Source organism: Pongo abelii, chromosome 21 (assembly GCF_028885655.2).
Source record: "Pongo abelii isolate AG06213 chromosome 21, NHGRI_mPonAbe1-v2.0_pri, whole genome shotgun sequence".
NCBI classification, from domain to species: domain Eukaryota; kingdom Metazoa; phylum Chordata; class Mammalia; order Primates; family Hominidae; genus Pongo; species Pongo abelii.
In genome coordinates, this window is record NC_072006.2 from 50280892 (window position 1) to 50302085 (window position 21194).

Here is a 21194-nt window from a genome sequence, read left to right on the forward strand (position 1 = left end):
CAAATTCCTTAACTCTCTGAGCCTTAGTTTCCCCCTCTGAAAACAGGAGGGATACTCATTAAACTTACCTTACAGGTGGTGCGGATGAAACGAGAGGCTTATAGAGAACTTATTATGGTGCTTGACACAGTAAATCTCAAAAAATGCATTATTATTATTATGGTTCAGAGGTAAAGTGACTTGCCCAAGGTCACATAGCTGGAAAATGGCAGAGCTGGGATGGAAATCCAGGACTTCGTGACTGCAAAGCAGATGTTCATTGGTTAGTGAACTTTAGAATTTCAACTTTTCTGTAAAGGAAGTTAATTATCTCCATCTCACAGTCTCATTTATTAGATAAGCATATAAAATGCCTGGCACATAGTAGGCCCTTTAAATACAACTTGTTGGGCCGGGCGCCATGGCTCATGCCTGTAATCCTAGCACTTTGGGAGGCCAGGTGGGCAGATCACTTGAGTCAGAAGTTCGAAAGCAGCCTGGTCAACGTAGTGAAACCCTATGTCTACTAAAAATACAAAAAATTTAGCCAGGCATGGTGGCGCACGCCTATAATACCAGCTACTCGGGAGGCTGAAGCAGGAGAATTGCTTGAACCCAGGAGGCAGAGGTTGCAGTGAGCCGAGATCACGCCACTGCACTCCAGCCTGGGTGACACTACACCCCCCAAAAATAAAATAAAGTAAATAAATACAGCTTGTTGAGTTGTTAGCATGTTTTTCCCAAATAGGGCTTTGAAGAAGGTGAATATAGACCCTGCCTGACACCGGCTGGCTAGGAGGAAAGGAGGGAGGGAGGCTGCTGGTGTGGGAGGCTTGGGAGGGAGGTTTGGCATAAGTGTGATAATTGGGGCTGGAGATTTGGCTGCATGGAGCAGGGCTGGAGAACTGAAAGGGCTCCTATAGATTATTTTCCCCCATATCCTGCCCCAATTTGCAGTTGAAGAATCCTAAGCTGATAAAGGGGAAGGCATTTACTCCAGGTTACACTGCAGCTTAGAGGCCAATAACCTGGTCTGCTGATTCCAAGTTAGAATCATGATCTTTTGGCAGGGTCTCGCTCTGTCGCCCAGGCTGGAGTGCAGTGATATAATCATGGCTCCCTGTATCCTTGACCTTCTTTCTGGGCTCAAGCAATCCTCCCACCTTGGCCTCCCAAAGTGCTAAGATTACAGGAACGAGCCACCATACCTGGCCCTGAATCTTGGGTCTTGGCCTTGGTAATTAAAACCAATCACCGCCATCCGTTGCAGACTTACAACCTACAGTGTACTAAACATTTTACATGTTTGATCTCATTTTGTCCTCACATCAATTTAGGGACAAAGAGCCCCCCGCTCCCCATTTTTTTTTTTTTACAGCTGAGGAAACACATTCAAAGTGGTAGGACATTTGCCCCAGGTCCTGAAGGAAGACAGTAAAGCCATGTCTGCTGTTTTCTAGAGGCTGCTACTCTCCCCTTTACTAACCTGAAGATTCAGCCTGCCGAAGACAGGGGGTTGCCCCAGTGGAATTCCCCAGCCCTGCCTAGCAGAGCCCATTCCTTCCGCCCCCAGAGGAAGCAGGGAGAGGAAGCTGAGTCAAAGAAGGCTGTCAGGGAGGGAAAAAGAGGACAGAGCCTGGAGGGTGGGGAGGGGTTTGGGGAGGAGATCTGACCTGGGAGGGGGGTGCTGCAAAAGGCCAAGGATGGGCCAGGGGGATCATTAGATTCAGAAAGAAGTGTCAGGGAGTCTTCCATCACTTTCCCTTGGCTGACCACTGGAGACTTTCAGACCAAGGGATGGGGGATCCCTCCAGCTTCATCCCCCTCCCTTCCTTTCATATAGTTCCCACAAGCTCTGCAGTTTGCAAAACCCTACCCCTCCCCTGAGGGCCTGCGGTTTCCTGTGGGTCTGGGGTCTTGCCTGACTTGGCAGTGGAGACTGCGGGCAGTGGAGAGAGGAGGAGGTGGTGTAAGCCCTTTCTCATGCTGGGGCTGCCACACACACACACACACACACACACACACACACACACACACACACACACACACACACACACACACACCCTGTACCCTGAGTCAGCACTTGCCTGTCAAGGAGGGGTGGGGTCACAGGAGCGCCTCCTTAAAGCCCCCACAACAGCAGCTGCAGTCAGACACCTCTGCCCTCACCATGAGCCTCTGGCAGCCCCTGGTCCTGGCGCTCCTGGTGCTGGGCTGCTGCTTTGCTGCCCCCAGACGGCACCAGTCCACCCTTGTGCTCTTCCCTGGAGACCTGAGAACCAATCTCACAGACAGGCAGCTGGCAGAGGTGGGCAAACACCTAGTCTAGAGTTGGGGAGGGCTGTCCGGGAGGGTGTTGAGTGTCCCAGAGAGGATGCAGGGCCTCAGAGGAGATGCTTTAGGGGTGTATTTGTGGTGATGGGCATATCTGAAGAACAGAGGTGTCCAGGGTTAGGCAATGGGGGGTCTTGTGGAGGCTTTGAGCAGTGATGGCCAGAAATGGCCAATGGGGCTTTCCTAGGTGGAAAATGGGAAATGGTTTGGGGTGGGGGAGACACTGGAGGGTTCTGGGGTAAGCATAGGCTGGGAGTGAACAGGGGCAAACCTTATGCAGCTGTGGGGTAGAAATGGGCTAGAAGCATCCAGGGGTGAGAAGGAGCTGAGGATGTCTAAGGAGGGGAGATCCCTGGGTGGTCAGAAAACACTGGTGTCTGGAAAGCATTTAATGCTTTATTAAATGCTGGTCCCTGCTGGGCGTGATGGCTCACACCTGTAATCCCAGCACTTTGGGAGGCCGAGGCGGTAGGATCGCTCGAGCTCAGGAGTTTGAGCCCAGCCTAGGCAACATAGTAAGATCCCGTCTCCACAAAAAAATTAAAGAAATAGCCAGGCACAGTGATGTGCACCTGCAGTTCCAGCTATGCAGAAGGCTGAGATGGGAGGATCGCTTGAGTCCAGGAGGTCCAGGCTGCAGTGGGCTGATACCATCTCTCCAAAAAAAAAGAAAAAAGACTTCCTCCATGAGTGTCTGGAGGGATTCCTGGCCCCAGCTGGGCAGAGAAAGGGGTCAGAGATCTGGAATGTGTGTGTCCTTTCATCCACAGGAATACCTGTACCGCTATGGTTACACTCGGGTGGCAGAGATGCGCGGAGAGTCGAAATCTCTGGGGCCTGCGCTGCTGCTTCTCCAGAAGCAACTGTCCCTGCCCGAGACGGGTGAGCTGGACAGCGCCACGCTGAAGGCCATGCGAACCCCACGGTGCGGGGTCCCAGACCTGGGCAGATTCCAAACCTTTGAGGGCGACCTCAAGTGGCACCACCGCGACATCACTTATTGGTGAGCCGGGGCCGTGGGGGCAGCGGGGTGGGGCGGGGAGGCCGGGTCTGGCTCTTGGGCCAGCGGTGAACATGTCCTGTCTTGGACGCGTCCCTGGGTTTCACTAGTTAATGTGTGGCCCCGGGGGAGTGTCTCCACCTCTGAGCCTCTGTTTTTCCTTCAGGGAAATGGCTCTTGCAATCCAAGTCCTCCTGCCAGGGCCATTGTGAAGGTCTAAGTAGACAAAAAAACAAAACAAAACAAAACAAAACAAATAAAAAAACAGTCTGGAAGCGATTTATAGATGAGAGCATGGACGGCAGGGAGCATTGTGTATGTTGAAGTCACTGCGATATGGGGTGTCCCTGCTGCCCCGCTCCAGCCTTTCACTTCTGACCTCCTTCCTCTGGCTCTTACCCTACAGGATCCAAAACTACTCGGAAGACTTGCCGCGGGCGGTGATTGACGACGCCTTTGCCCGCGCCTTCGCGCTGTGGAGCGCGGTGACGCCGCTCAACTTCACTCGCGTGTACAGCCGGGACGCAGACATCGTCATCCAGTTTGGTGTCGCGGGTGAGAACGTCAGGAGGGAAAATCCAGGAGACTTGGGTGGGGTCAGGGAAGGGAGGACCACGGAGAGCGTGGAGGAAGCGTGGAGCAGTGGCCCCGGCTTCCTCTTGCCTGCCCGCGCTGCCCTGGCTTACACGGCCCCTCCTGCCAGACAGTGCAGAGGGCCAGGGCGCCAGGCTGGGAGAGCTTCGCGCAGGCGGGATTTCAGCCTGCACTTATTTCGGAGCCCTTGCCTTGGGCAGCGCACAATCTGCGCAACAGTACTCGGCTAACCCTCTTCCTCTCGACCTGTTTCTTCAGAGCACGGAGACGGGTATCCCTTCGACGGGAAGGACGGGCTCCTGGCACACGCCTTTCCTCCTGGCCCCGGCATTCAGGGAGACGCCCATTTCGATGATGACGAGTTGTGGTCCCTGGGCAAGGGCGTCGGTGAGATTCTGAGTCCTCCTGGCCCCTGATTCCCTTCTTCTCTCCCACCCATCACCCGCCGCCCTGACTTCGGTCCCCCCTCCTCCCGCAGTGGTTCCAACTCGGTTTGGAAACGCAGATGGCGCGGCCTGCCACTTCCCCTTCACCTTCGAGGGCCGTTCGTACTCTGCCTGCACCACCGACGGTCGCTCCGACGGCGTGCCCTGGTGCAGTACCACGGCCAACTACGACACCGACGGCCGGTTTGGCTTCTGCCCCAGCGAGAGTGAGTGTGGGGGCGCGCCGAGGGCTGCGGGCGCCCACCACCCTTGATGGTCCTGGGTTCTAATCCCAGCTCTGCCACTAGTGCTGTGTGGCCTGCAATTCACCCTCCCTGACTCTGGGCCCAATTTTCTCATCTGAGAAATAATGAGAGGAGGGATGAACTGCAGACCATCCATGGGTCAAAGAACAGGACACACTTGGGGGTTATAATGTGCTCTCTCCGCCTTCTCCCCCTTTCCCACCTCCCCCTCGCCCCAGGACTCTACACCCAGGACGGCAATGCTGATGGGAAACCCTGCCAGTTTCCATTCATCTTCCAAGGCCAATCCTACTCCGCCTGCACCACGGACGGTCGCTCCGACGGCTACCGCTGGTGCGCCACCACCGCCAACTACGACCAGGACAAGCTCTTCGGCTTCTGCCCGACCCGAGGTACCTCCGCCCTGTCTACCACGCTCAGCCCCGCCCTCTCATCATGCATTGGCCCCCAAAACGCGGCTCTTCCCCTCATCAGTTTGTCTTTCCACTCTCATTGGTCCTCAGGACTACCGTGACTCCGCCCACCTACACCACATTTCCACCCCTATCCCTGACTTCCAATGGCCCCGCCCCAGCCACTGAGGTTCGGCCTTTTCTGCTCAGCTGGCCGCCTCTTCCTTGGTCTGGTGTCCCAGGCACCACCCACGGGTCTAGCCTCTTCTCAGGAGTGCTCTACAGCGCCCCCTAGGCCACTAAGATTGTCTAGCTCCCTGTCGGGTCGGCCCCTGGCTCCTTATTGGACTCATCCACCTGGCTCATCCAAGGCCTTGGGTCTCTCCAGCCGACTCGACGGTGATGGGGGGCAACTCGGCGGGGGAGCTGTGCGTCTTCCCCTTCACTTTCCTGGGTAAGGAGTACTCGACCTGTACCAGCGAGGGCCGCAGAGATGGGCGCCTCTGGTGCGCTACCACCTCGAACTTTGACAGCGACAAGAAGTGGGGCTTCTGCCCGGACCAAGGTAGGCATGGTCCCGAGGCTTCGGGGCTGGGGTTCCCGGCAGTGGTGGTGGTGCGGTGGCCAGGGCTGGGGGCTCGGCCCGGCGCTCACGTCTCAGGCTCCCTCTCCCTCCAGGATACAGTTTGTTCCTCGTGGCGGCGCATGAGTTCGGCCACGCGCTGGGCTTAGATCATTCCTCAGTGCCGGAGGCGCTCATGTACCCTATGTACCGCTTCACTGAGGAGCCCCCTTTGCATAAGGACGACGTGAATGGCATCCAGCACCTCTATGGTGAGGCAGGGGCAGGGATGGGAGGAGGAGGGGAAAGGGCGTGGCTGTGCCACAGTACCAAAGAATTGGGGGTCGGGGGTCGGGGGAGGGACGGGGCGTGCAGGAGAGGTGGGACCTCAACGTCTATCTGGAAGCAGAGCCTGGGCCCAGTCGCTGCCATGTCAGTGCTTAGAGGTGGTGATAAAGAGAATCTAGAGAGAGATAGGCGTGACTTCAAAAGCCAGTCTACGCTGGGCATGGTGGCTCACGCCTCTAATCCCAGCGCTTTGGGAGACCCAAGGCGGGAGGATTGCTTGAGCCCAGGAGTTCCAGACCAGCCTCGGCAACATAGCCAGACTCCCATCTCTACAAAAAATAAATGAGCCAGGCGTGAAGGCACATGTCTGTAGTCCTAGCTACTCTGGAGGCTGAGGCGGGAGGATCCCTTGAGCCCAGGAGTTCGAGGCTGTAGTGAGCTATGATTGCACCACTGCACTCCATCCTGGGCCATAGAGGATGTCGCTTAAAACGAAAAAGAAGAAGAAAGTCGTGTGGTTTGGGAAGGAAGGCTGAGTGAGGAGGGGCCTGTGTGCCAGAGGGGGCCTCACTGAGAGGCTTAGGGGAGCAGATGTTCTAGGGGTACAGAGGTATGCAGGAATAGGAAGAGTCTCATCCCGTGTCTCTTTTTAGGTCCTCGCCCTGAACCTGAGCCACGGCCTCCAACCACCACCACACCGCAGCCCACGGCTCCCCCAACGGTCTGCCCCACCGGACCCCCCACTGTCCGCCCCTCAGAGCGCCCCACAGCTGGCCCCACAGGTCCCCCCTCAGCTGGCCCCACAGGTCCCCCCACTGCTGGCCCTTCTACGGCCACTACTGTGCCTTTGAGTCCGGTGGACGACGCCTGCAACGTGGACATCTTCGACGCCATCGCGGAGATCGGGAACCAGCTGCATTTGTTCAAGGATGGGTGAGGAGGCAGGGTTGTGTGGATGCGGGAGAGGCCTTGGCAGAGGGGCTGCCCGTCCCTTCCCGCCCACTGGCCCAGTGTCCAAGGCTTAGAGCCCGTCCTTTCCCTCCTTGCGTTCTCAGGAAGTACTGGCGATTCTCTGAGGGCAGGGGGAGCCGGCCGCAGGGCCCTTTCCTTATCGCCGACAAGTGGCCCGCGCTGCCCCGCAAGCTGGACTCGGTATTTGAGGAGCCGCTCTCCAAGAAGCTTTTCTTCTTCTCTGGTTAGTTCCCTTCTTTCCCTCCGCCGCCCCGTCAATCCCCATCAGTCAAGGAGGCTCAAGAGACTATCGATAACCCACCAAACGTCTTGTGCGTTTTAGAAAAATACGCCCCCTGGCGGACGCAGTTTAGCAAACGTAGGGGCGGCTGAGTTTCTGCCCCCTCCTCTCCACGTCCTCGCGTCGCTCTACCCAGCGCCTCTGCCCCTGGGGTGCAGGGACTGCGAGCACGCGGGCTAGGAAAGGCCTCGCCGGGATCTCCCTCCTCGCGTTCTAGAAGAGTACGTGCTCCCTCTGCGCCCTCAAACCGACGTGACCCTCCTCCCCTGCAGGGCGCCAGGTGTGGGTGTACACAGGCGCGTCGGTGCTGGGCCCGAGGCGTCTGGACAAGCTGGGCCTGGGCGCCGACGTGGCCCAGGTGACCGGGGCCCTCCGGAGTGGCAGGGGGAAGATGCTGCTGTTCAGCGGGCGGCGCCTCTGGAGGTGAGGGCCGCCGCGGCCGCCGGCAGGGGGAGCCCGGGCGCCGTCCGTCCGCCCGCTAGCCGGCTCAGCATCTGTCTCCTCCGCACCTGCCCGCAGGTTCGACGTGAAGGCGCAGATGGTGGATCCCCGGAGCGCCACCGAGGTGGACCGGATGTTCCCCGGGGTGCCTTTGGACACGCACGACGTCTTCCAGTACCGAGGTGAGGGCTGGGGAGGGTCCCTTCGTGAGACACCACACTAGGCTCCTCTTAGTGAGTGATCAAATTCTGAGCGAGGAAGAAAAAGCCCTTGGAAATGGAAGCAAATGCCCCAGTACAGACAAGATCCCAGCAGAGGCAGAGGCCTTCTCCAGGTCATTTAGGAAGTCAGGGATGCAACCAAGACCAGGACCCAGATTTCCTGCCTCCCCGGCTGGAAGCTCTTTCTCCTTCAGTACAGGACGCAGGTGGTTTGTATGGAAGCTCATTTATTAGACAACAGTCATCAAGTGCCGATAATGTGCCAGGCACTGTGCTACAGTGAGAGATAAGACAATTCACAGCCCTGTGACTTTGGGCAAGTCACTGCTTCTCTACTCTTCGAGCCTCAGTTTCCCCATCTGTAATATGGGGACGATAGCTGGAATTACACTTGACTTCCCTTTCTCACCAGTCACATCCAAACAGTTGACAAGGTGAACAAGATTTTCTGCCACCAGAATCTTTTTTGAGTCTGTCATTTTTTTTTGCCATCTTCTTTATAAACACTCCAGCCCAAACCATACTGGCTGTCCAGGACCTTTAACATATTCCATGAGATTAGGAAGGGGGTAGGAGTGGAGGGCAATGGTCTTGGGAGTGACCCCAGATGAATTCCAAGGTCAAAGAAACTAAGAGGATCTGACACCCTACGCCTGTGTTCTCATCTCTTCCCTCTCCTCCTGTTATTTACTCTGCTCCACCCACACTGGCTGCTCTTTGAACAGATCAAACTCATTCCTAGCTTAGAGCCTTTGTGCCAGTTGTTCCCTCTGTCTGGAAGTCTTCCCCTCTAGATTGTCACTGGGCCATCCCACTGTCTTCCTTCGGGTTTCAGTGCTAAGGCCATTGCTTCAACGAGGCCTTCTTTGATGCTTATTATCTATTTACTTGTTTTTATTTTCTCCATAGCTTTCTTTTCTTTTCTTTTGAGACGGAGTTTCGCTCTGTTGCCCAGACTGGAGTGCAGTGGCACGATCTCAGCTCACTGCAACCTCCGCCTCCCGGGTTCAAGCGATTCTCCTGCCTCAGCCTCCCAAGTAGCTGGGATTACAGGTGCCCGCCACCACGCTTGGCTAATTTTTTGTATTTTTTAGTAGAGATGGGGTTTCACCATCTTGGCCAGGCTGGTCTTGAACTCCTGACCTTGTGATCCACCCACCTCAGCCTCCCAAAGTGCTGGGATTACAGGCGTGAGCCACCACACCCGGCCGCTTTCTATATTTTCAAAACCAATCTCATTTATTTATGTGTTTGCTTAATTGTCTCTTGCCTCACTAGAGTGTAAGCACCAAGATAATTGAGATCATGCCTGCATTTTTTTTCCTGCTTACCCCCAGTATCTTGAACAGAGCACATAGTAGGTGCTCAATAAATATTTGTTGACGAATGAACAGATTTGTTCAATGAATGAGCATTGAATGAATTGTTCTGAGCATTAAGATAGTTGGTCTATTCATTTGTTAGTTCATTCACAAAATGTGTATGGTGTACCTACTGTGTGCTAGGCTCTGTGGCAGTGCTTTGGGCACTGAGGTCTGTGGTCTGTGCCCTCCAGCATCTCACAGCACCTCACAGCATCTCACAGGTGGGGGGGATGGAGGTGATATGTGAAAACCTTAGAAAGTTCTAGAAATGGCAGAAGAGATGGTTGTCAAGATCTTGTTCCTATTTCTGTATATGTGGGAGAATTAGAATCACTCCTCTCATGCCTGCCTGTCTCCTGCAGAGAAAGCCTATTTCTGCCAGGACCGCTTCTACTGGCGCGTGAGTTCCCGGAGTGAGTTGAACCAGGTGGACCAAGTGGGCTATGTGACCTATGACATCCTGCAGTGCCCTGAGGACTAGGGCTCCCGTCCTGCTTTGACAGTGCCATGTAAATCCCCACTGGGACCAACCCTGGGGAAGGAGCCAGTTTGCCGGATACAAACTGGTATTCTGTTCTGGAGGACAGGGAGGAGTGGAGGTGGGCCGGGCCCTCTCTTCTCACCTTCGTTTTTTGTTGGAGTGTTTCTAATAAACTTGGATTCTCTAACCTTTAGAAGCAGACTTTATTTATATATGTATGCACGTATGTATGCATGTATGTATTTAACTGATAGAGTGCAAAAAAAAAAAAAAAAAAGAAAAACAAATAACTGATAGAGTGCTTTCTGTGTGCCAGAAAGTATTCTAGGCCGGGCACGGTGGCTCACTCCTAGCACTTTGGGAGGCCGAGGCAGGTGGATCACAAGGTCAGGAGATTGAGACCACCCTGGCTAACATGGTGAAACCCTGTCTCTACTAAAAAAAAATAGAAAAAATTAGCCGGGCGTGGTGGTGGGTGCCTGTAGTCCCAGCTACTTGGGAGGCTGAGGCAGGAGAATGGCGTGAACCTGGGAGGCGGAGCTTGCAGTGAGCCAAGATCACGCCACTGCACTCCAGCCTGGGTGACTGAGCAAGACTCTGTCTCAAAAAAAAAAAGTGTTCTAGGCACTTTGTAAATGTTAACATATTCAATCATTCCTATTAGGAAAGTATGATGTGATTATTTCTATTTTACAGTCAAGGAAATGATCAACCTGTTTATTCATTCATCAAACATTTATTGAGCCCCTACATGGAGCCAGGCCCTGTACTGGGCAATGGGGATAGAGAAATGAGTCAGACTTTAGAATGCATAAGATTGCCCTTGGAACTTGCTTAAAATGCAACTCCAGGCTCCACCTCCAGAGAGTCTGACCTATTTACAAGGGTAATTCTATGGCTGGTGGCGGTGGGATCATATTTGGGGAGTGTGCAGTGCATAATCTTTTATTCTACAATAATGGTGTGTGTGTGTGCACGTGTGTGTGTCTGTGTTGTGGTTGAGGTCCAGGAATGTTTCTCCGTCAAGATGACATCTGAACTGGAACTGAATCAGAAAGGATGAACGAGCTTCTTCCTGTGCAAGGGGCAATCTTCTTAGAGGGTAATTTACCAAGAACCACTAAACCTAAAAATGTAACTACCTTCTGACCCTCACATATGTGCACAAGACAACACATAGAAGGATGTTGATTGCAGCATTGTTTGTTAGTGAAAAACTGGAAATAACCTAGGTGCCCAGGAGTAAGGCAGTGGATAAATAAAATACGGATCGTATACCTGATGTTAGTAGCTGCCCCTGGTACAGCACTATGTGCCAGGCACTGTTCTATGTGCATTTTGTATGATAAAACAACCAGATGAGATAGGTACTCCTACTACTTTGTAGATACTATTATTACTGCCATCACCAATCCCTTGTTTTACAGATGAGGAAATTAAGGCACAGAGAATTATGCAACTCACCCAAAGTCTCATAGCTAGTGAGTGATAACAGTGGGATTTGAATGTGGGTTCTTGGTGCAAGTGCTGGGAGAAGAGAAAAAGCAGTGGTGTCTGGAGAACTTCAAATGGCTCCAAACTCCAGCATGGGGTAGTAGCGGGTGGCTAAGAGGGAATGGAGAGGATTCTGGAATGGTTAAGATAGCAGTGCTAGTTTGGGCTAGACGAGAGAAGTCCTGAACGCCAGGCTGAATATGAATTTGACCTTACAGGTTAGCAAAGGGACTTGACTGAAAGATTGGGGCCCATGAGTGGAGGTGATGGGTTTGATCAGGACCCACGTGGGAATTTAAGTAGGAGTCCAGAGAACTGCCCTCTTGAGCTTCCTCTTTCATCTGTTTCTTGCTCAAATGACCCACTCCCACTGGCGTACAAACATTCCCCACCACGACTTGTTTACAATCTCTCTTAACTCCTGCATCCCACTAGATACTAGTCTATTTCTCTACCTTCCCATCCCCATTCACAATAAAACTTCCCCAAAGCATGGTCTCTACTCACTGTCTCCACTTCCTCAATTCCCATTCTCTCCTCCGCCAATTTCCAGCCTGGCTCCCACCCCACTACACCACCAAAGTCACCCTCTTCAAAGCCATTTATGACCTTCTTGTAGCCAGATGTGACAGGAGCTCCTCTCTGCTCATCCCACACCAACTCTCCCCACATTGACATAGTGGATCCTGCCCTTCTTCCTGAAACTCTCGGCTTCTGGAACCTTACTTCTGGGTCTCCTCCTACCTCACTGGGTGGATTCTCCTCTTCTGGTGACAGAGTCACCCTTGTGCTCAATCGTGGGAATTCTCTGCTCTGTGTATACTCATTCCCTGTGATGTCTGGTAGCCCACAGCCTTAAATAGCATCTCTCTGCTAAAGACCGTGAAATTTATGTTTCCTGCCATAATCTCCTCTCCCCTGCCCCGAGCTCCAGACTCATATGTTCAACTGCCTACTCTACATGGCTCCTTAGCTGGCAAACAGACCTCTCAACCTAACGGGTCCAAACTGACTCCTGGGTTTCACCTTCCAAACGTGCTCCTCTGTTGTTACCACCTTAATAAGAGACAGCATCATCCACCCTCAATCAAGCTGAACACCTAATCCGTCCTAAAATCTAGGAATCAGTTATTTAAACTTCTTTTCTAGTACTGGGTTTCTCAGTCTCTATACTATTGACATTTTGGGCTGGATACTTTGTTGTGGGGGATTGTCTTACACTGTACATCTACACTGTACCTTCTAGCATGTTTGGTGTCTTCCTCTAGGAGGTGACAGGATCCATGACCAGATGCCAGGCCCATTCAGGGTCAGCCCTCTCTGCTAAGGAAGGCCCCAGTGTGGGGATGGGGTGCAGCAGGGTAATGTTGAACTGTGACTCATGGCCAGGCAGCCCTGGTACAAACCTAGAGGACCCAAGAGGCCTTTAGCCCCTAGATGCTGGTACTAGCCCCTGCTCCAGTTGTGATAACCAAAAATGTCTCTGAATATTGCCAAACATTCCCTGGTGGTCCACATTGCCCCCAGTTGAGAACCATTGCTATAATATAATAAATAAACAAATGTATCTGTCGTAAGTGTACATTTGAAGACATTTTCACAAATGGAACACAAGTGTGTAACCAGCACCAGGTCAAGAAACAAGAGGCTGGGCATGGTGGCTCATGCCTATAATCCCAGCACTTTGGGAGGCCAAGGTGGGTGGATCATCTGAGATGAAGAGTTCAAAACCAGCCTGGCCAACATGGTGAAGATCTCTCTCCACTAAAAATACAAAAATTAGCTGGGCACAGTGGTGGGCACCTTGTAATCCCAGCTACTTGGGAGGCTGAGGTAGGAGAATTGCTTGAACTGGGAGGTGGAGGTTGCAGTGAGCCAAGATCATGACACTGTACTCCAGCCTGGGCGACAGAGTGAGACTCTGTCTCAAGAAAAAAAGAAAAAAAAACATTATCAGCACCCTAGAAGCCTGCTTGCAATCACTACCTCTTCTCCCCAAGGGGTACCACTATCATTACTTTTTTTTTTTTTCTGTCGCCCAGGCTGGAGTGCAGTGGCATGATCTCTGCTCACTGCAACCTCCGCCTCCCGGGTTCAAGCAATTCTCAGCCTCAGTCTCCCAAATACCTAGGATTACAGGCACCCACCACTACACATGGTTAATTTTTGTATTTTTAGTAGAGATGGGGTTTCACCATCTTGGCCAGGCTGGTCTTGAACTCGTGACCTCATGATCCACTAGCCTTGGCCTCCCAAAATACTGGGATTACAGGTGTGAGCCACTGCGCCCAGTGCCACTATCATTACTTCTAACAGCTTAGATAGACCTTGACTATTTTTTTACTGTATTTAAATAGTGTTATAGGGTATGTATTCTTTTGTGTCTGGACTCTTTTTTATCAAGGTTCTATTTGTCAGATTCATCCATATTGTTCTGAGAATTGTAGATGGTATTCCATTGTGTGAAGGTACTACAACTTATTTCTCTACTTTACTGTTGGCAAGCATTTGGTAGATTCCAATTTGGGGCTATTATGAACAATACCCCTATGAACATTCATGGTAAATGTCTTTTGGTGAACACGGGCAGTCATTTCTTTCGGGTATATACCTAGGAGAAAAACTGCTGGGTTGAAGGATATGTGTATGTTCACCTTCAGTAGATGTTTCCAAATAGTTTCCCAAAGTAGTTTTTGCCTAACTACACTCCCACTAGCAGTGTGTGAATTGCCAGGATTTCTCCTTGACTTCTCTCTTACGGTCACATGTCACATCCGATCCATCAGTGGGTCCTGATGGTTTCACTTTCAAAACCTAACTGGAATCAGACAACTGCCACGACTCTAGTCTGGCTGTCATCACCCCCCAGCCTGGGGTCTGCAGGAGCCTCCTAATTCGATTTCCAGCTTTTACTCTTGCCATTCTTTAGTTGAACCTTCACCCAGCAGCCAGAATGATCCTGTTAAATTATAAATTGGATCACATCATTCCCCTGCTCAAAAAATCCAGGCTCCTCCCCAAAGCCTTCAGAAGACCACATGATCTGCCCTTCTCTTCTCCCTCATCTCCAGTCACTCTCTTCTCCACTCACTCTCTTCCAGACACAATGGCCTTGCTGTTTCTTGGACAGTAGGGACTCCTTCTCACTCCAAGGCTCTGCATTTGCTGTTTCTTCTTCTAGAGAACTCTTCCCCTTAGATCTTTGCAGAGCTGGCCCTTCTCATCAGTGAGGTCTCAGCTCAAATACCACATCTTCTAGGAGGCCTTCTCAGACCACCCCTAAAGTAGTCCTCCCTCTTACCCGTTATCCCATGGCCCTAGTTTTAAACATACACCCAATCTCAAATGATCTCATCTATGCGTTTGCTCACGTATAATCTTTTTCTCCTTATTAGAATTTAAGCCACCTGAGGGCAAGAAGCCAGTGGATCTCATCCACCGACGTATCCCTCACACCATTGACCGAAACACAGGAGCGCTATCGACATGTGCCGAATGAATAAATGAATGAATGAGTCCCAGGTGTTTAGGAGACCCTAACAGAGGTGCCCCCGTTGTAGGGACGACTCTCACCTGCAGATGGCCTCCTCAGGCCCTTCGGGTGGCACTGGGGAGCCCAGGGCCTCCCAGCGAAGTGGCCAGATTCCGGAACCCTCCGCACAGCGGGCACTAGGACCCTGCGCGGCGCCGCGTCTGGCGGGGGGCGGGCGGGGGGGGTTGGGGGATCCGCTCTTTCTCCCTCTTAGAGCCTGGCTGCAGCCACTTGTGCGATCCCGGCCCTTGCCGCGGCCGCCTGGCCCCTTTCCGCGCCATGAGCCGCAGGTTCACGGTCACCTCGCTGCCCCCCGCGGGGCCCGCCAGAAGCCCTGACCCAGAGTCCCGCCGGCATTCGGTCGCAGACCCCCGCCACCTCCCGGGGGAAGACGTCAAAGGTAGAGGCCGCAGGGGGCGGGGCCTGCCAGGGCCGGGCGGGACGAGGGGGAGGGGCCGGGGCGGACCGTCTGTTGAAGGGGGCAGGGCCAAGACCGGGGGTGGGGAGGGGTCCCAGCCCTAGGCCTGAGAGGGGAACGGAGCCAGGACTAGGAAACCGAGGGGCAGGGGCCGCGGAACGGAAAGTGTGAAGGGGAGGGGCCAAACGCGAGGTAGGCGTGGCCACAAGGGAAAGGGGTGGGGCCAGGGAAGGGGTTGGGACGGAGGCGAAGGGGGCGGGTCTGGTGATGGAAGGGCCGGGGTCCAGGTGGAGAGTAGGCCGGAGGGCGCTAAAGGGGCGGAGACATCTCGAGTAGGGAGCGGGACCAGAGTGGGGGGTGGAACTAGGGAAAAAGAGGTCTGTGTGTTGAAGGGGGGTGGTCAGGAGCCCCTAAATGGGAGGCGGCGGGACTAGGTTGGTTTGGGGTCAGGAAAGGGCGGGACCACTGGGGAATGAGTTGGGCCAGGAGGATGGGAGTGGGGCCTGGGAGGGGGGTGGGGTCGAGCGCGGGAGGAAAACAGTCAGGGTTGCGGAGGCAGGTGCCAGGTCAGCGGGTCCTCGGTGCCTGGCGGATCCTCCAATCTTCTAGCTCCCTGGAGGCTAAGCGGACAGCGACTGGGGATCCCGGGAAGGAGACGGGAGGCAGGGAGTTAGTGTGGATCCTGGGCAGCTAGATTCAGGGAGGATGCCGTAGGGTCGTTGATCCCGACTCTTGGGGACCCACTTAGCTCCTTGTCTGCTCGAGCTCCGGAAGTGTTGGGAGGAGTCAGCTCAGGCGGGATGGGGGCGTCTTCCTCGCGGGCCCTGTGCAGGGGTCTTGTAATGGAAGTTACACGCAGGGCACAGCGTATAGGGGAGGGGAAAGATCCTTCTGGCCTTCGGTGGAGAAGTAGCATCCTGGGTGCGTGCACAGTCTCCTCGCAGGGGGCACTCATCAGGGGTCCTCTCCCTGGCTCTGAGGCCCTCGGGTCTGGAAGGAACGAGGCGAATTGGCTTGTAGTGGCCCCAGAGAGGTGGGGAGGAGGAGGAGGAGGAGGAGGAGCCTCCCCAGACCGCCAGGGGTCGCTGCCGAGCCGCAGGTGAGCTCGCCCCGAAGCAAACCCAAGCGCCGAAACCCCTAGAGTAACCCTTAGGGGATTATCTGGCGGACCTCCTCATTGTACAGACGACCAAATTGAGGCCTGGAATTCCGAATGGCTCCAGTCCCGTGAACCGAACGCCTCCTGGTTGTGGCCACTTGGATTTCTTGGGCTCCTTCCACTCTTCATCTTTCTCATAATCTCTTTTCTCATTTTCATGAATGACCTTACCAGCCTCCCAGATTTGAAAGTCAGAAATTCTGCAGCCATTCTCAACCCTTCCTTTTTTCTTTCCAGCAAATCCAACTGGTCCTCACGTCTTGGCCATTCACCTCTGAAACTTATCCTGAATCTGGCAGCATCGGTTCCCCCTCTGTCATCCTCGCCCTGCTCCAAGCCTCACATGGCCATGACCACATCCTCTCCACTGGCCTCCCTGCCTCCAGTCCTGCCCTAGCCCTCCTTCACAGAAGCCCCCCATCACTTGCAAAATGAAGGCCAAAGCCTTAAGTCTGTCATTCTCTTTCCTCATTTGCTTCTGGTGTTCTTGTCCACATTCATTCTCCCTCCTCCATCAGCCAGGAAAACTCCTACTCATTCTGTAAGTTATAGCTCATTTAACCTTTTCCAAAAACCTTTTCAGTTTCCTCTTCGGCCCACCCACTGCACCCTTAGTGCACACGTCCCGTTGGATGGCAGTCATTTTCTTTACTTATGGGTATCCTCCATTGGAACATCTCAAGGACAGGGACCATCTCCTTTATCTTTGTGTTCTGAGTTCCAGACCCAGAGCCTGGCACTTAGTAGGTGTGTAATGCTCATAAGATGAAAGGAGGGTGGCTGTGGGATCCTGCTTCTCTACCCTTGCATTCTCTTCTCTCACTCCTCATCCCTTGGCTTAGGAATAAGACAGCCCTCTGTCATGTCCCAAGGTGATTGCTGTTTTCCCATTCACACTCTCCAACTCCGGTATGGTCGAAATGAAACACGGCCCCCAAGCTTTGGGTGTGCAGGTGTGTATGAGCCTGGAATGCTGTGTGCTGTGGCAGAGGCTGTGTGTGTGTGTGTGTGTGTGTCTTGTGGGAGGAGCATCCCCCATTAGTTTTGATGAGCTGTGGGGTGGTCAGTGACTCACTCAGTGCTTCTGTGTGTCACTATATTGCCAGTGCGTTGAAGGGTGTGCTGATGTGTACATTTCTGTGTCTATCTGAGGGGTGGGTACCTGTGTGCAGGAGTGTATTGGAAGTTCCATCTGGACAATGATTTGGGTGACTTTTAACCTTTTAAGCCTGAAACAGCCTCAAGCACCTCCTCTCTGGTAGATCACTGCATGGGGAAGTAGACAAGGGCTACTTAGGGGAACCCAGCATCTGGTGGTATCTTTCCCATAGCTGTTCTTGTGTCAGCCCTCTAGCCCCTGATAGATTCTCTTTCCACCTCTTGTCCTCACCCAAAGGAGGGATAGCAGCATGTCTAAGACTGGGAAAGTTTGGGAGAGATGGCGTGTGTGTGTATTATCTTTTACTCTGGGCCAAATGAGTGGGGTTTGCCACTTGGGGTGCTTTCTGCTGCCAGAGGATGAACTGTAGGTGAGAACATGACTTACAGGGAGTTAAAGAAGCAAGGCAAGGCCAAGCCTCAAATCTGCCACTAACCCTGGATTGTGGGCCACACACCTCACTTACTTCACCTGTGTCATGGGAGATTGATGGTGACTTGGATGAACAGAAGTAGACCTGGTGACAGTTGTTACAACTCTGAGATGCTCCCCTATTCCTTTACCTAATCCTCTACTGTGCCTCAGTTTCTCAGGGAGGAGTCAGGGCCCTGAAAAGAGCCCTGGGCCTGGTAAGACTAACAGGAGTTGGGATGTGTCCCCATGGAGGGAGAGGGAGCTAACTTATGCTGGGAGGATGGAGCAAGACCACAATATAGCCCATCTGTGTTCTAGCTCAGGCTCTGTGGTGTGATCTTGGGCACACTGCTTCCCCTCTCTGGGCCTTAATATACCCATCTGTAGTATAAAGGAGTTGAACAGGAAGCTATCTAAGGGTCCTTCTAACCATAAAAATGCTAAGATTTTGTGATGATTTGGAAGGATGAAGCTGTCTGCCTCCTCTAGACCCAAACCTCATGTTTCAGTCTCTCCATCTGTAAATTGGGAAGAATAATGCTGTTATTGGTATATATGTTGGATCTGGAGATTTCCAGTCTGTCTAAGGAGATCTCCAGTCATCTCATCCCCAAGCCAGAACTCAGAACCTCACTGCCCGGTACCTCAGCCCAAGGTGAGCCCTAGGAATCTCCATGGCAACAAACTGGTTACGAACGGGGCTGCAGTTGCCATGGTGACAGGCTGCTCTCTCTTTCTCTCTCATCCCCCTCCTCTCCCCTCCCCTTTTCTCAATGAACCAGAGCGATCTTTAGGCCTCAGTTCTCCAGGTGGGGTGGGGATGGGGGGGTGAGTGCGGTGAGAAAGGGGTCCGGATTGGGAAAGAGGGAAGATGGGCTGAGTCTGCAGAGGAATGAGGGGCTGTTGGGGTGCTGTTGCTATGGTGATGGGGCTGCAGCCTGTTAATTAAACCCCCGGTTGCCACGGAGACGGTGGTGGTTGACGTGCTCCGCAGTGAGCCCTGTGTGTGTGGGGTGTGCTTTGCGCTGGACTCATCAATTCACTGCTACGGTTTTGGGTCCGAGGATGAGGCATGCGGGTAGGGGAGAAGAAGAGTGAAGGAGGGCATTCAGGACCCTGGGCCCATAAGGCCACAGCCAGTGGTGGGTGGGTTAGGTTGTGGGGGTAATGCAGTGGAGATGTGGAGGGAGAGGGATTGAGCCATAAGGAGGAATGCTATGCCTGCCTCCTGTGAAAAGAGGACCCAGTCCGGTGGCTCTAGCTTCCTCCAAACAGCCCCTTGTCCTGGTTCAGTGGATGGAATCCCAGACAGGAGGTCAGGGGGCTGGGTTCTAGTCCCTAGTCTGTTACAAGTTCACCCCATGAAGGAAATGTGAACCTTTCCATTTTCAGACTCCAATTTCACAATAAGTGGAGAGTGGAAAAATAATTTATAATATCTCTTCCAGTTCCCATATCCTGACACTCAGGAGGCAGCTTCTCTGAGCTTTTTTCTCTCTGAGACATATGGTGGGAGGGGGTATGAGTTTGAGAGACTCAGAGTTTAGAAATAGGACCCTCCTTAGCTCTGCATCTTGTGCTGCTTTAATGAGAGGGTTTCCCTGGCCCCAGAGCTCCCCAGGGTTCTTGGTGGGGAGGGGATGCTATGCTGGCAGCCAGGTTCCTGGGGCTCTGAGCTGCGGGTCACATTTTACTGGCCAGTGCCAGGCTGGCAGTGTAGTGGGTGCCTGCCATGTGTTTTCTTTAAACCTCACCACAGAGAGTTGGCTGGAGGCCAGAATAGGGCACAGTCTTCTTGAGAGGTGAGGGGTGTCAGTGGAGGGGCTGGGGTCCCCCCTTGGGATTGTCTGCTCACTTGGTCTGGGCTCCTTAGGAAGGGATATGTGGCTTTGGTCTGAGATTAATAGAGCACTAAGAGTTTTCAGAGCAGGAAGAAGTGCCATGGATTATGCAACCTAACTCATTTTTACAGACGGGATACTGAGGCCCACAGAGAGGAACCTGATTTTGCCCAGAGATACAGAGAGAATTTGGGGGCAGAGGATACGATAGAACCACTATCTCCTGAGTCTCAGATGGCTCTTGAGATGGGAACTCTAGTGAAGGTGGACAGATGGGTTCCCCAAGGAAAGAGGAATCACTCCTGCCTTCACCCGTACTCCCTAGAATCTAGGTTTCCCCATGCATGGGTTTAGTCTCTGAGTGGCCAAAGCTGGACTACAAATGAAGGAAAATAACCCCAGGGGAACATGCCAGACCTGAGATTACTGAAAAACCTTAGCATCGCCTTCATTCTACAGCACTCCTCTGACAAACATGCTACACGTGTTTTACTGTTATGCATCTCTGCAGAGTAGTAGACCACAGTGCTGCTGCTGCTGCTGCTAGTGCTGTGTGTGTGTGTGTGTGTGTGTGTAGAGTGGAGTGGCATGCTTAAAAATTTTTGAACACTGGCTTCTTTTAACCTCTGTCACCAATTCAAACTCATCTCACCCTTTTGGTGTTTTTTTCTCTGGGAGAGCCAAGAATACCAGTGCCCACAACTTGTCTGAATAGCTAACTCTCTACCCTGAAGGGTCCTTTGGGTATCCAAAAAACCAAGTGGCAGCGATACTTGGTTGGTAGGTCCCTCAGAGGCACTTTTGAGTCAGCTGCTGAAAACTCCACGGTTGACCCAATCTGAAGCCACTGACAAATTGTATTAATACAAGTACAGCTGAGCCCTGGATCCTGTCCATGGTCCTGAAAAAAGTGCTGTCCTATACCCCGGTCTCCAGGGATATGAATGGCTCTTTAGGATTTTTGCAGGTTTTCTGGAGGCTTCCCCTTCAGTTGCAAGCCAAGAGTCCATTCTAGCTCTGCACCTCTGAAGCCTGAGCACAAGAAAAGGAAGAAAGCACATCTCAGACCTAGTGCCTGTTTGTTTGTTTGTTTTTCTTTCAGGAGCTAATAATCAGAGGCTGCTGAAGGGCATGGATATGACTGCATCCTTGTCTCTTCTGTGGAGGCAAGACCACTTTTATAAGTTCTATCAATGAAGAGAGTCCTAAACTGGAGTAAAGCAAACTGGATGCTAGACCAAATTCTGCCATCCACTGGCATTATGTCCACAAGCAGTCATTTTCCCTCTATGGGCCTTAGTTTTTTCATCTGTGAAATGAAAGCTGTGTGTAAGATACAATGACTGATCTTTTCCCAACCGTAGAACTTTTCTGGAACTTAGAGAGCCAGGGAGAGAGCTAGTACGAGTGTGAAGATTGTTTACCCTGATCTGCTCCCACCCTCAGATGTTTAGATCTTCTAGAGACTCAAAGCTTTCAAACCTCTGATGCCACTTTCTGAGATGTCTGCACCACTGGCTCAAACCTGGACTCTAGGGGTGCTGAGGGGTCCCAGGATGATCAAGCTTCTGGGGAATT

The 21194-nt window shown here is 52.8% G+C and overlaps 2 protein-coding genes across 4 annotated transcripts in view; both read left to right on the forward strand.

Moving 5' to 3' along the window:
* Window positions 1–1951: 1951 nt before the first annotated feature.
* MMP9 (matrix metallopeptidase 9) lies at window positions 1952–9795 on the forward strand. 2 transcript variants are annotated; one of them, XM_002830375.5, is made up of 13 exons: window positions 1952–2287; window positions 3084–3316; window positions 3720–3868; window positions 4166–4294; window positions 4386–4559; window positions 4817–4990; window positions 5379–5555; window positions 5669–5824; window positions 6494–6773; window positions 6896–7035; window positions 7365–7515; window positions 7612–7715; window positions 9481–9795. In XM_002830375.5, exons 1-13 carry the CDS (start codon window positions 2150–2152, stop codon window positions 9597–9599), a joined length of 2124 nt encoding a protein of 707 aa, XP_002830421.3. In that variant the 5' UTR covers window positions 1952–2149; the 3' UTR covers window positions 9600–9795. The 2 variants fall into 2 exon arrangements, with proteins under 2 accessions (XP_002830421.3, XP_054397831.1); XM_054541856.1 differs by lacking the exon at window positions 1952–2287 and having other exon boundaries at window positions 2697–3316.
* A 5029-nt stretch (window positions 9796–14824) lies between these two features.
* The window catches only part of SLC12A5 (solute carrier family 12 member 5), a 40080-nt gene continuing 33710 nt past the window's right edge, over window positions 14825–21194 (forward strand). The window contains exon 1 of one of the 2 annotated variants that reach the window (XM_002830378.5): window positions 14825–15025. In XM_002830378.5, coding sequence (XP_002830424.1) covers window positions 14905–15025 — 121 coding nt within the window. In that variant the 5' untranslated portion in view covers window positions 14825–14904. The remainder of the gene's footprint in view (window positions 15026–21194) is intronic. The other variant, XM_054541855.2, reaches the window with a different exon arrangement.

Excerpts from the sequence above, each read along its gene's own strand:
- MMP9 (XM_054541856.1), top strand. The coding sequence starts at position 2,739 with ATGGCTCACACCTGTAATCCCAGCACTTTGGGAGGCCGAGGCGGTAGG. Across the intron at positions 4,991-5,378 it reads CGGCTTCTGCCCGACCCGAG|CCGACTCGACGGTGATGGGG; the intron begins GTACCTCCGCCC and ends GGGTCTCTCCAG. Across the intron at positions 5,556-5,668 it reads GGGCTTCTGCCCGGACCAAG|GATACAGTTTGTTCCTCGTG; the intron begins GTAGGCATGGTC and ends CTCTCCCTCCAG.